The sequence below is a fragment of the Dermacentor silvarum genome, chromosome 7 (genome assembly GCF_013339745.2).
Source record: "Dermacentor silvarum isolate Dsil-2018 chromosome 7, BIME_Dsil_1.4, whole genome shotgun sequence".
NCBI lineage: Eukaryota > Metazoa > Arthropoda > Arachnida > Ixodida > Ixodidae > Dermacentor > Dermacentor silvarum.
This window is the reverse complement of record NC_051160.1, coordinates 125,299,544-125,314,777: the sequence shown is the minus strand read 5'-3', so window position 1 is coordinate 125,314,777 and position 15,234 is coordinate 125,299,544. Positions and strand designations below refer to the sequence as shown.

At 42.2% G+C, this 15,234-nt stretch overlaps 2 protein-coding genes across 2 annotated transcripts in view; one reads left to right on the top strand and one right to left on the bottom strand.

The window, feature by feature from the left end:
• LOC125946965 (boophilin-H2-like) overlaps window positions 1–15,234 on the bottom strand; it is a 51,615-nt gene that overhangs the window by 25,611 nt on the left and 10,770 nt on the right. The window lies entirely within an intron of this gene.
• On the top strand, window positions 4,539–14,538 carry LOC125946964 (boophilin-H2-like). The gene is made up of 4 exons (XM_049671192.1): window positions 4,539–4,644; window positions 7,187–7,375; window positions 10,588–10,641; window positions 14,310–14,538. Exons 1-4 carry the CDS (start codon window positions 4,602–4,604, stop codon window positions 14,498–14,500), a joined length of 477 nt encoding a protein of 158 aa, XP_049527149.1. The 5' UTR covers window positions 4,539–4,601; the 3' UTR covers window positions 14,501–14,538.

The window sequence follows — 15,234 nt, the reverse complement described above, 5'->3', positions numbered from 1 at the left end:
CTAAAAAGGAGAGATTTGAGCGGGCGCACTCCGCGCGCTGGATGTGGCGAGTGCTTTAGAGAGAGAGAGGGGTAAAGAGGGAAAAGGAGCGGTACGGTGCGCGGACTTAGTGCGAAAGGAAAGCAGTAAAGAAAGTAATGAGAAAAGAGAGTTCGCGTACTCGACGACGTTCGGCACGGCGGTTATGATCATGTGTCCGTGTGTCTGGTGTGCAGCACTTACGATGGTCCGTTCACGGCAGGACCGCGGGACGCACCGCGGAGTTGTTTATGGCTGCGGGGGTGGTGCGCCATCGCCGCGTCGCTACAAACGCGATAGCGTTAAGGGCCCCAGAAAATCCGGTGTCGCAGAAATTCCGGCGTCGGTGTCGGCGTCCGTTGCGGAGAAAATCATCCCGAACCAACCCTACCGCACAGGCTCTCCGCGTGGCGCAAGTTGTTAGTGCAGGAAAAAATCATAATGAACAACCCCGACCGCGCAGGCACCCCGCGTGGTGCAAGGTGTTAGTGAAGAAAATTGAATTTCTCACAGTGAAATCCGTCAGAAAAATGTTAAAGTACGACTTAACCACAACCTGCAGGCAGACATGGTAGCGTCGGACTGTTTATTTGAATGTATGAGAAAACATAACTCTGTTACGAGGAAACTCAAACACAAACCCTTTTGCCAGCATTTCTACCATAACAACAGCGGCGCGCTCGGGTAGACTACTTGCTAAAATTTTATCCAGGTTGCGCTCGCATCCTCAGCAGGTCAAATTAGGATTTGGCCTGCCTAATGTGTTTTGGACACGCGCGCTCGTCGGGGCAATAGCAAACAATTAATAACATAATAAAAACCGTCTTAGGGCGTTCACACTTTAATATAAGACGACTGATAATCCCCTGGAAAAACGACTTCCCAGCAATGCATTTCTGTTTAAAAGTGAAGCCGACTTTAAGGGGATTGGTGTAAGTTTCGTCTTTGTTAGCTTGTAACCACGCTCTGTGTTGCAGTGAAGGCTACTCAAAGAAAAATGCGATGCGAACGGGGCACGATAAGGCTATGGTGATCTCACTCTTAAAGCCGAAGCTTGAGCGTCCTCCAATTTTTATGGTATAGATGAATTTTTCTGTTACTTTTAACTTGTTCCTTGCGAACGTTAAAATGTGCTTATAAGTTATTTGCTGTATTTTTTGTTATAGTATATTTTTTCTCCAATACCGTTGTGCGATGAATTTCTATTATGATCCTAGTGGCCTAATCAGTAGAGCGTTGATGTGACCTATCCTCTAAGCATTATGTCACTGATGTATTTTCCACAAAAAATTTTAATAAATGAACTAAGCACACATAACTGGTCATTGTCAATATTTTAGTGGTTATACAGGATATATTTTTTAGAAGGTGCAAAAATTTTTTAAATTCTCCTGTGTCAGTAGCACAATTATAATACCTGATCTAAATTACTCGATGAGGCAGCCATTATTTCTACGAGGAATCAAAATGGTTTCTTAAATAATTAGCATAATTACCCTAAAGACACCCGCGTGCTTACGTTGTAGTGCACAGTAAAGAACCCCCAGGTGGTCATAACTATTCCAGAGCACTCTACTACGGCGTGCTTCATAATCAGAACTCGTGTTGACACGTAAAACACCAGACAGAAGAAAGAACCGCAACTAACTTTTCATGTAATAATTTTACGGCACATACTTATTTCTACGAATTATAGCCGGTGAGTTGGTAAGGCTATCCACTTGGAACGAATTCTGTGGACTGCACCAGTTTTAGATCTTAATTTTCAAAGTGCCTGACGAAATACATTGATTCTCCAGTTACTGTTGTGCTCCAATGCATAAAACAGCGTTTTCTTAAAAGAACTGGAGCACCAATTCATTTCGTCGGACACCTTGAAAATTAATATCTCGAAACTGGTACAGTCCTGAGAATTACTGCCTAGTGGATACGCCTTGCGAAATCACCGGCTATAATTCGTAGGTTGAAATATGTGCCGTAAAGTAATTAAGTAAAAAGTTTATAGCGTAATTCTGCTAATTATTTTATGAAGCAATTTGATTTCTCCCAGAACTAATAGCCGCCTCATCGAGTAATTTATATATAGGGTTAGAATTGTGCTTTCTGCAACAGGCAACTTTAAAAAATTTTTGGACCTCTTAAAAAAAACACCCGGTATATTTCACGCACTTTGCCATTATTTATATTGAAGCCTCTTTAGAGCCTTCTTACATCTGTCATCCGCAATTCATTTTCACCGACAAGTCAACAATACTTCGCATGGTGCTCCTCGGCCATACTCTGATCTTCCACCAAAAAGAATTCTGAAACAATCAATCAAACTACCCCTCAACCAATGAAGACAAAACACAATTGCATTTGCCGGAGGAAATCGGGATATAAATCCGTGAGGTTGTCGAAGTAGTAATTCTGCATAATTTTCTAATAGCTGTGAGATTTTCTGGGTAATTAGTGACAAAAGTTAATGTACAGGGCAGTGATGGCTCATCATAGCGAAATCATTATTCTCGCTTCATACATATGTAAAACGTCATAGTTAAAGCTTCAATTCGAGAATTCTACACAGATAACGGACATGACTGTACTGTTTAGGACTACAAGGCGATTTTCAAATGTTGTACGAATGCATTAGAAAGAACAAGTATGATACGAGCTCATTACCGGCATCAAGGACCCGTGCGCACTCTTTTCAATTCAATGAAATATTAGAGTTTCACGTGCCATAGCCACAATATCAATACGAGGCACACCGTAGTAGGGGACGGGTGATTATTTTGACCACCTAGGGTTCCATAACGTGCACCCAATGCACGGTAAAAGGGCGTTTTAGCGTTTACTTTAGAACACCATCGTTAACCACGTGCAGTACATTCGTCTTGCTCTAAAATACCATTTCTGTTCGCGAACCCTCGCTCAAGTTACGGATGCGCTCCTCTCATACCACAAGCAAAACTACACAAAACTACTGTCTTCAATTGACGTAGCACGACGCTGTTCTCGCACTTGGAAATAATGCACCGAACAACGAAACTTGCCTTGGTAATAAATGCGAACGCATTATATAGAGTGTATCAGCCATAGTTTTCAAAAAATTTAAAAGGTTGCCTGTGCCAGATAGCACAATTGTAGTTTGGTGCACTCGAAGAGGCCCACATTACGTGAAAACAAATTGAAAGGCATAATCGACTAAGTACCAAAAAGCTACTATTATTTAACTAATTACCTCATGGCCCACCATATTGCAAATTACAAATTGTAGCCGTGGAGTTTGCAAGGCGGTTCCACTTGGAACGAATTGTCTGGATGACACTAGTTTCGAGATTATAATTCCCGAACTTTGCGCAGAAATGCACTGGCATTCCAGTTATTTTCATGACAAAACGTCTCTTTGTGCATTGAAGCTCAAAAGTAACTGGAACACAAAGTTCGGGCATTATTATCTCGAAAATGGTGTTATCCAGAGAATTCGTACCAAGTGCATTCATCTTACTAGCTCTACAGCTAGAATTTGTAAATTGTACGATGGGCCATAAAGTAAATATTTAAAAACCTAATTAGTAAATTTTTGTTAATAAGTCTTTTATGCGTTTCAATTTTTTTGCAAGTAATGACCGCCTCTTCGAGTAGACCAGCTGATAAACTAGAATAGTGCTATCTACAACAGGCAACCTTTAAAAATTTTGGAAAGTGTTTGCTGAAACTCCCTCTATGCCCAGTGAAGCGGAAAATCCGGCGTCCACCCGGCGTTAACATACGATGGTACCAAAACCCACGTGACGAATTATTGACGTCACGTTTCAATGACAAGTAAAACCAGCCTGGCCCACTCCTAAGATTGACTTGACTCACCCCCAAAATTTGAGTCGCCACCCCTCAAAATTGTCTTTGTCTAATTGGAAAATTGAGCTAACCCACGTTTGAAACCAACCTCGCCTTCTTCCGAAATTTACTTGGCCCACCCCCAAAATTTACTTTACCCAATTCGAAAATTATGTTGACCCACGTATAAAATCGACCTGGCCCACTTGCACAATTGATTTGGCCCACCGCCAAATATTTGTTGGCCCACCCTCAATACTGATTTTGCCCAATTCGAGCACATGACTATCACTGACTGTCACATCATGTGATGCGACAGAGTCATGTAATCAAGCGCCAGAAGTTGCAAGGTCGCCTGATCAAGTGATAACAATATGGGACAATGTCACATGACATGCACGTCGAAATAGTAGGGACTCCCGGGATGCTTTCGCATTCGCACGTAAGGACACTTAAGTGCCTTTGTAACTTCTGTTTCGTTATTAAAGCGACATGCTAGACACGTGTGAGAAATCTATTCGTGTGAAGAAACTCTGAAATATCTTGCTTATTCTCAATTAAGGACGTCGTATAATATCTTTCCATTGGTTACCCTGTCCCGTGGTTGCACAGCACACTTTATTATGAAGGGTTTCCTATCTTGGGCCCTTTATTCTCACAGATATCTCCCCTTGCGCGATTATTTCAACCTATTGTCTTTTAGCGTATAAAAGCCAGTGCCTGTGACTTGACTAGCCACTGTCGTGTGCCTGACTGTACCCACCATGAAGGCCTACGTATTTCTGGCTCTCCTTAGCACCGCATATGGTGAGTTCCGAACCAGATTGATTGTATATATTGCCGTAAATTGTATGTAACAGGAAGTATAGTGCATATCGGAAACAACTATATGAAAACCTTTGAATGGCCTTTCACATTCACCTTCACATCGACTTTTGAGAAATCTATGTGGTTTTTATGAAAGGAAGCATAACCAAGGGCTGACTACAATTTATTATTCAAGTTCATGCAAGACGAGCCTTATGAGAACAGCGCTGTGCCGGTTTGAATTATTTTTGGAAAGAGCATCTGGGTTTTTGTCAACTCTACGAAGCATAAATTTAATTAGAACCTGAATTTTTCACAAGACTAGCTGAAATTATGTAAGCTGCACCTGCTAGAATATTTTCAACGTACAGATCTGATGATAAATTTACAGCTTGCGCAAGATTGCTAAATATTTTTGTAATGTTGTGCAAAAGACCTGGTCATAAATAAGTTAGATGTATCAAACTGCGGCCATTTCGGCTGCTATTGCTGCATTATAAGGTGCAGTATAAAGAGTTTTGCAACATTTTCATTGTTGTGTTACAATGTTGTAAACTGGATATTCTAGCTTTTATTATATTGAAATAAAAAATAAGACACCTATTGCATAAGTTCCCGAATTTTCTTGATGGGGTTACTAGATTTTCAATTTAAAATCCAACAAACGTATTTAACATGTGAGCTGTGGTTGCCGAGAAAGACGATTTACTTGTTCGCATGCATTTATTCTGGAGCTCCGGATCTAAAATTCCTCCTAATGATGGTTGCCAAAGTTGTGGCGTTTGTTTACAAGTAGGTGAATAAATACAGCGAAATGAATCCCAATGTCTATAAGCTACCAAGCAACTACAGATAAATATAGCTATAGCAATAGAGGAATTTACTAATATATGCTCATACTGAATTAGAAGGGAAAACACTTATGTAACGGCTTATCGCTCAAAAATATACTTCAGTAAAGTCTTCAGTGCTTTTATTATATTATCACGCTGCAGTTATGGGGAAGAAAAAAACACCCCCAAAATTGTAGGTTAAGAATGTAAGTCTTTACTGCGCGGACTTGTACTCCAGAAAGACAAGCAAAAGTCAAACAAAAGCGATAATAGCGAGGAGAGTTGTCGGTAGGCGGATCAGAACGGATGGGTGAAGTATATTCGCTATTTATACATATCTCACCTTACATCATACGTACGCTCCTAAACACTGGAATGCAGAACCTTATCTGCGTCGCGCGCTCAATCAGATCAGACAAGATTCCAGAAATATTGAATACCGTAGGAGAGTCTTGCGCCTAACGATAACTTAATTGGTAGCGGTGACAATGTGGTGAAAAACAGTCACTCGAAGATAGTGATGGAATGTAGGCGTGACAATGCAATCTGGTTTATGAACACTATTTTCTAATATTTTGCCCAGTACAATACGGTGTTATTAACATTTTTATATTTTGCATATTTTCCTTAAAATAAAACAATAAACGACCACAGTGTATATTAACGCTACTTTAGGGAGGAATACACGTGTTTCCTAAATTATAGTATAATTATGAAATGCTTTATATGAAAGTTGCTGAAGTTTTGGCATCTGATTGGAAGTAATCATGAAGCTAATACGTGCTAGCTGCAAGAAATATGAAATAAAGCCTTGATAAGGAATAGAGATGGTGGTTGTCCTTCGTTTTCATCATAGCTGACTTAAATTTCATTAAAAAAATTCATTGCCCAATGTCTCAAAATGATTTACCTCGCTGTGTTATAGTGCTAATAGTAGGTAAGCGCGCAAACGTGGAGTTAATAAAACAGTACGAAACATAAACATCATATATGGACTCAGGGCATTGAAGTATTGGTACAAATTTGTTTGCTGACGGCCACATTACCAGACATGGAATGACAAGTTGACATTGCTAGATATATTCTTGGAATCTTAAAACACATATATTTGCTTCTGTTGTGAAACGAATATGGTCGCTATGCGGAAACTCCTTTGTTTGATAAACAATTCATTTTGGACAAAATAACCACATGCTCCACAGAACAGATGTCTAGTGTCGAACGTGAATAACGTTGGCTGTCGGTCTACTAAAGAAGCATTTAAACACCTCAGACAAACCAATCCACATTGCACCATTTTCTATCACACATAAAGTAGATACACAAATTAGTGCCTATTTGCACGTCTCTGTTCTTGGCAAATAATTCATACCTTAATATTTGTACAAAATAATGATATTTTGATGTATCCTACGTAACACAGAATTAACCACGAAACAGCACACTACTATTGGGGTCACTGCGGATGTGCAAAACCTCTTCTCAAGGAAAATGGAAGGGCGTACGTACTTATCAAAATGCTATGTCCGTAGCCACATAAGGATGAGCGCTTACAAAAGCACTATATCTTATAGGGCTTCGGCTGCAGCAGCTGCTTTTTGAGAACACAGCAGGTCATAATATAACATAGCAGTCATAAATGGTCTCTAATTTTTACCTTAGAGTTCGCCCGCTCGAATAAAAAACTGCCATCGCTTTGTTTCTTTCAGCAGCCGCAGATTTCAAGCTCCAATGTGCGGAGAAGGCCGACAGAGGGCCCTGCGAACTTGACCTGCCGAGGTGGTGGTACAACATGGATGCTGCAAGATGCGAGGTGTTCAACTACGGTGGCTGCGGCGGCAACGCTAACCTGTACAAGACGAAGGAGCACTGCGAGGAGACGTGCATGGATAAAAAACGTGAGTGTGCTAATCTGTCCACGTGCAAAGGGAAAAGCAGAGGAAATGTTGTGCAGGGTGGGAGGGGGGAAGGTGCAGGAAGTGTGAGGTTTGACCTAACGTATTTATCAGACAGGCGCCCTTGGGCTTTCTTTTTCTTTTTTGGTTCTCTCGGGCGCAAAATGAGTTGAGTACTTTTCCACGCGTAATCACGGACGTGAGTATAAAAAGAAAGCTTTAGTGATTTCATCACCGGCGATATTTTGGGGTACAAGGAAGCAGTTATTCGCTATAAATATTACTCCAAACACATTCTCGGGAGAATACTCAGAGGTGCTGCACCGTTCAAAAAACAATTTTACCAAGATATTTTTGACATCTTCCTCCCAGCGCTACTTAAAGTAATGGCTCTGGTGGATCAGAATAGGATGTTCACGAAATGTCCAACGAAGTAATGACCCATTAGGCTTATATTGCTTTTTTCTTTATTATTTACAGTCCTAATATAGGGGAAAAAGTGGATGCGAAGAGAACAGCTATCGCTTCTGGTGGGAACCAATCATACCCGGGAAACAATAGGACAAAGCTTCCTTGAGTTCTGCAATGCCGGCTTTTTGGATCCAACGAACGCTGAAATCCGTCAGCCGCTGGATGTCTATGAAATTTTATCTAAGGATGGGTAGAATACAGGAATGCGAGCCTTTCGATGCTGCCAAATTGCTGCGTGGCACGACATACGGTGAGAAGCTGGGGCGTCTACCACGCTTGCGCCAATTTTTCCTTCTCTATGATTACCTTCGTGAAGTGCTCGTAAAATACAAAAATCTGACGACACCTAACCACCTTTTCTTATAAGTAGTGAATGCAAAAGCATTAATGTCAAATTCAACGCCGCTGAGCGGTCCTTCGAGTTATGCGTTGGAGTAATGCTCCATAGCGGTAAGTGCTGCCGGAGCCAGCAAGCAACAGTACAGGCCCTATATAAGGAAAGTACCGCCATCCTTTGATAAACGCCGCTTCTCTCTCTCCTGTATCTCCGATTGGACGATGATAGCGCGCGCTTTACACTTCTTAATATTTAGTATTTTTTTGCGCCGCAGAGCCATGGTGAAAGTCCTTTCGCAAGCAAAAAGTAAAGAAAAAAAGCAAGCGCTTTATTAGAGGAGGGTAAGAGTAGATGGCGGTACTTTTCTTTAATAGGGACTTTAGACAACAGCAGCCAGCGGCGCCACCGCCGCATGCCACCGACGTCCTGTGCTGCGGTAGACCGAGGAAGCAGCAGCGGCCACCAAGGCCGGCCGGCGCGCGCTGCAGCTAAGCCTAGCAGGGGTGAGAGAGGGAGAGATATGGAGCGCGTGCCGGCTTCCAAGAGTGACACTGTGGCACCCGCACGCGCGCGGCACGCGATTGCCTCGTCCACGACAACCCGTCTCACCCCGCGCCACCGCGTCGTCGTATCTGCTCCGTCGAGGCGGGCTGGTTACGTGGCGTCGCTGCGATGCACTCTCCCCTCATGCGACACCGTTTCGGTCGCCATGCAACGTCAAGGCGCGCTCGTGACGGGGAGTTGCAGCCAATGGGAATTTAAGTGCCGTTCCGCTGTTACAGACACCGGCTTTTTCGCTGAATGGGCCATTTGATGCCTTTCGCATAAACAGTGAGCAATTAAACCAGTATACACACTGTGCAGTTCCAAAATTAAGCAAACTTCTCAAGGTAGACATGTTTACTACGAGCTCGTCAGCCTGTGTAATGTCATTTCTTTTCTTGGTTATGCCGCAAACGGCTCAGTTATACCTTTGGATTGATATTTAACGACATCACTATCCTTTATTATTAAAAGGATAAACCGATATTCTTTTATAATCATACCAAGAAAACATCATTAGAAGTGGCCCTACTTTTGCAATATTGTAGTAACAACTCTGCTTGCACTCCTATTCCATTCTCTAAACAAAAACGTCTTTGAAATTTCCTGGCATGGAACAGATAGGTATACGTGTGAAACTGTTGTGATATTTTCGTGAATACTTTCTATTTGCGATGCCTAATGTTCTTATCAATTTGATAATTTCTTGTACATGCTCATGGTTACAATGTTTTCTGATGTGATACTACTGTTAATCTAACTGTAAAACTGAAGCAAATATGACCTTGATGCAAATGCTTAAAAGTTTCGCTGATAACATTAGCATCTTAAGTAGAGAAAATAAATAATTCGGGCTACTTCATCGCCTTTTTTTTGATGTCTTATTTCTTCACGCTACTTTGTGCAGTTAGCTTTAGTGCAGTAATTTCCTTGGCCGCCGTATTTCGATTCGCCATTCAAGACATAACGCAGCATTTCTATCGCTAGATGCTTTGCCCACCTTGCTCAATTCAGAAGCAGTCTACCGTACCTTGTGAATTCTCAGCCGAGCCCCATTTTATCTGCTTGTCCTAAACACACGCTAAAACAGTATTTACGGCAAAATGACTGTTCAAGTTCGCTGCGACATTTGCGCCTAATATTTCAATTCATCGTTTTCAATGTTCCAAACATGCTGCTGATCATAAATTTTAACCTGGGTTTTGAATTATTTGCAACTAACCATTTTCGATATCTTGCAGCATTATATTAATATCATGGATATTCTAACCTCAGCTGGCTGCAGTTCGAGAATGCACTGTGGCTTGAAGTGGTGTGTACTACCTATTATTTGTATTCGATTGACATGGAAATACTCACGCTATAATTGCTACATTATTATAAATAGCATTTTTGTTATTATATCTGTCGTTTTTGTTTATCAAATATTGCTCGCTGTTAAACATAGGAAAATGGGGCCGCAAAGAGGACTACCAGCGACAAGCCACATACGAAGATATTTACGAACTGTAGAACAGTATGAAACTAGCAAATGGAAGTCTGCCCGCCGTGGTGGCATACTACTTTGGCGTAGCGATGCTAAGCCCGAGGCCGTGAGGTGAAATCCTGGGCGCGGCGGCCGCATTTCGACGGGGGTGAAATGCGAGAACGCCCGTATACTGTGCATGGGGTGCGTGTTAAGGAATCCCTGGCGCTCAAAAATTTATCCAGCGTCCCCCGCTACGATTTTCCTCATATTCATATAGTAGTTTTGGCGGGTAAAACCCAAGAATTTAGTTTTGTATTGAAAGTGCAACACAAGCTTTTCAGTTTCGTGGCCTTTAGCAGGCGTCTCAAAGAGTGTATTTTTTGCTCTTTTCCTCAGCTGCGCCCACAGTAGATGTGCCAGTCGAGGGAGTTACTCGAGAAATAGAGATGGGTAAGTTCGCACGTCCATTTATAATATTTGCTGCGCGCGATATTTGCTGCTTTACCTGGGCCTTTTTTGAATGTAACACGATTATATCGATGACACCAACTCGGCGTTGGGACGAGACCAGAAAATTTGCATGTATAACTTGCTGTAAGCCTGTTTAAGACATAGGGAAGTACTGATCCCTCGGAGAGGAGCCTTGGTTGGGCAGTGAACGTAAATGTTCTGTTTATTCAAACTTATAGGTGGCAACACACGACGTTCTTATTCTTTAAAGAGTGCTTGATCTCCTACTTTTGTACTTTTTAAAGAAATTCGCGATACAAGCTGCTCTGCCATCTGCTACAATATTTCAGGCCTAATGCTTAAGTAGCCTGTGTTTTTATACTTTCCCGTAGTGCGGCTTAAAACTAATTAGCGGTTGTGAGTGTTGGCGGATACTGGAATTTTATGTGATCATACCTAGGACTCAGAGTGTTAAATTTGAAAAGCTCCATTTGATTCGTTCATGATTCTTCAAGGAAGAAAACAATTCCTTGTTCCAGCAGGAACTATGCACATCCACTTACGTTTGCATTAAACCTTACAAAGATTCTCAGGGAAGCTGAGAATCCAGTGCACATAAAACAACGTTCAATAATACGCTCAAGTGTACCCTTGCCCAGAAAATTCCAGGTGTCCTCCTAGAGCTTTTGAAGAAAAATATTTAAACTTTTTGTTCGAAAGCGCCTGAAACTTTCGTGTGACTCCGTGTTGAATGAAAACCACTCATAGATTCAATAGCTGTTTGCTGAAAACGATTGATAGAATGAAGCCACTGATAGAATTTCAAAGAGCTATGCAAAGCTCGTGTCATAGGTGAAACAGAAATCTCGGGACAATATTAGCTAGTGCTATTCAACTCTCTTCTTTCTCCAGTTTCTCCTTTATTTGTATCTCAATGTTGTTTGCCTGTTTAACCTCACTACCTTTCCTTCTCCATCTCTTCACTACACTGTTCGTCTGTACGGAAGGTTCTGCTAAACACGATCAATAACAATCTTGCTAGCAGGCAGTCAAAACAAGTATCTGGCCTGGCAAAATCATTTCGGTATTGACCGCCTACTGGTAGCCTAAGCAGATCTAACGCTACCAACACATATCGAAATAATTATAAAGAGCAGAGATATAATGTTACCACTCCAAAAAGCTCACACCTATCGAATAATAACATCTCCTACAACCAAGTATTGTCGTCCTTAATTTGCATTCGCAGAACATACCGGTGTCTTCAGGAAACGTCTGGCGAAGGCGAAACACTTCTGAAAATGCAGTGTCCTTGTGTTTGTCAAGCAGAGCCTTGCGCTTTTCCACAAATTGTGGGTATTCTAACTAGTATTGTTTCACATCACCAGTCATCCGTGACTGACAGATTTATTCAAGCAGAAGCCTACTTACTACAGAGTATTTGCACGCGTTCATCGGGAACACTGGTTTGTTAACTCAAGCTACGACTGCCACCCTCGTCATCGTGTTCCTTCTGCCATGCTTGCAATATTCAAATGGAGAGGAAGTGTGCTTATTCTCACTGTAATAAGATCGCCCTCAAACAATGTTGAAAATAATCTTGTTTAGAGGGAGTAGGCTTAACCGTTTAGTCTTCACAAATGTAATTTTCAATATCACAAGCACATGACTTGCTATCACATCACGCGTCTGAGACGTAATCAAAAGAGCCCCAAACTTTGGAGCAGATATGGAGTTAAGTGTAAGATTAATAAAGTATTCACTTTTTTAGATTTTTGATGTAATGATGATGTATAGTGTTTACTGGCGTAAGGGCCAATTATGGCCAAAGAGCTCCAATTAGATGTTTGGCGTATGCAATTGTGCAGGCTGTTTCAGCACACACTTTAAAAATGTTTGAAAATTGCCTGTGGCAGATACTACAATTCTTGCCCGATAGCTGGTCTACTAGTAGAGGAGGAAATTATTTGCACAAGAAATCGAAATTCAAAATCGACTAATTAACAAAAATAACTAATTAGGTTTTTAATAAATACGGTATGTATATTGCAAAAATCACCAGGTTTCCCCTGTCGAGAAAAGGGGGTAAGCGAAGCTTGTGGCAAGACATCACTGTCATGGGCGTTCCGCTTCATATGCCCTAAACTCGGGGTCGGCGGCTCTTCGCTGACGTTTGGCCTCAACATCCCACTCCCGCAAATCGGGGTCCGCAGCTCTTCGCTGACGTTTCGCCTGTGTTTTGCAAGCCCTCACGTTAGAATCGCCACGTCAACGACACTCTCTTTCCCGGGCGAGTTCGCGCCGCTGTTGCTCAAACGCAGCCTGCTCCTCGGCGGAACGCACCACGCTTGGCATTCCCATCTGGGCGCCGAAACTCATTTGAGGCGAGGGAAGCCCGGCGGAGCCCACGCCAACCCCCTTTGCTTTCCCTGACCGTGATAGACCAAACGACCCTGATTGGTCGAGCGCGTCATGTGACCCGGCGCGGCGCAGCTTTCACCGCACCTGCTCTACTCTGGGAGCGGAGCTGAAATATGAGGCCTCGGTATGAGCCGCACGTGGTTTATTTCTTTCCTTCTCTCTTTCTTTCTTCCTTCCTTGTTTTCCTTCTTTCATTCTTTTTTTCTTGTCCCTGGCTCATACCCCCATATCCAACGTGGGTATGCGCCACACGTGATTTTATAATCCTTAATCCTTAATCCGTAACTAACGAGATTGTGATGTTATTATTAATGCATGATGTGTTAGTCATACATTCATACTCTTCCATGCCAATTTTAGAATATACCAAGTGAACTAGACGCGGGTTTTTCACAGGTTTTCGAAAGGGTAGTAGCGTGACACAAACAGCACCACCGCCGACAAATGTGAGGCAATACAAGCTTGGCTTGAATGAATAGATTCTAGGGGGTGAGACTGCAAGGCATATCGACATGAAAAGAATTGTGTGGATGACACCATTTACGAGATATGCGCGGTCAAACTTGGGGTAAATATGCACTGTCGTTCCACTTACTTTCTCCAGAAAAGGTCATTTTATGCAATGAAACACAAAAGAAACTCGGCCTTTAACGCATTTCTCCGCAAAGTTCGCAAATTAATATTTTGAAATTGGTTTCATCCTGAGAATTCGTTAGAAGTGGATCCGCATTGCTACTCCGCGGCTAGAATTTGTCTAATTACAATGTGTGCGATAAGGTAATTAGTAAAAAACTTATTAGTGAATTTATATTATTTGTCGATTATTCACTTCAATTTTTTGTACAAGTCAGGTCCGCCTCTTCGAGTAAACCAGCTCCCGGACTTATTGTGCTCTCCGCCACTGGCAGTTAAATGTTTTTGAAAGTGTTCGTTCAAAGACACGGTATAGCTTCTGAAGGTAAGGTATGCAAAAAGTAGCGGGCACAATGTTACTACTAGTGAAGATTCACCGCCGTGTTTTTATGGTTTTATTAAATTTGCGATAGATTTGGCAGGTGATTGATGCTAACTCTAACGGTGTCTCTTTATCTTCTGTTAAGCGAGGTATTTGGAGGCGCGACATCTGATTTTTAGTACCGTGAGTACGTTTAGGATGGCAGATATCCATCGTGACCATGTTCACCGTTTGTTACTATTATAAAACTGTAACACCCGGCAGTTATTAATTCCTAGAATGTTCTATGCAGGGCATATTGAGAGCATGTGCCGCCTTCCGCCCCACCGTGGCCCATGCATGGGTAATTTGCAGCGATTCTACTATGACAACGAGAGGCAAAAGTGCCGCCCCTTTGTTTACGGAGGCTGCCAGAGCAATGGAAACAACTTCGAATCATACGTCAATTGCATGAGTGTTTGCAAGGGAAGCCTGTCGCCCTAGACAGAGCCACAACTGGTGAATGCATGTACGTGTGCTGATTTCTTGCAATAAAATTATTTTCGTAAAAAGTATTTGCTTCCTTTATAAACGTCAGTCAGAAGCGCAACCTTTCAGGCAACACGGGACAGCAAAAGGAAAACGAGCTGGGAAAACAAATATTGCGTGCCCGCGTTCTAAAATTCATAAATAAGGAGCAGCACAACTGCATTCAGCAATACGTTGCGTGGCAGATGTATTGTATTTTACCTCTTAGAGCTCACAGTGTTTCTGCTGCAAACCACAAAAACCCAGCCGTTTCCCACAACACGTCACGATGTTGAGCAATGTCGTGGCTATACTGGTGTCCACGCTTTTATGCTACGATCTTATTTTTTTAGCTTTGGCTGGCCTACGATTCGAAAAACAAGGTACCCATGTGATATCTATATTAAGAAAGCAATGCTGTTGCAACTTTAGAATTTTCAGGTTTAACGACCCCAAATTGCATTAGCCAGTAGCTACAATTACTTCAGCGGAGATGCTCGCCCTTCTGAGCTTGCTCATATCAGCTGATCTGCGAGGTCAAAACATTTCTCGAGCGGCTCCGCGTGGTGAACATTTGTACTGCATGTCGCAGTTGGAAAGGGTACCTCACGCTGGGCATAAAGGATAAGATCGTTACTAAGACTAGAGCGCCCATAATACTGCTAATTGTAGGTCGCTGGGAGAGAGAGGCTTTCCTCCTGCAGTCGACA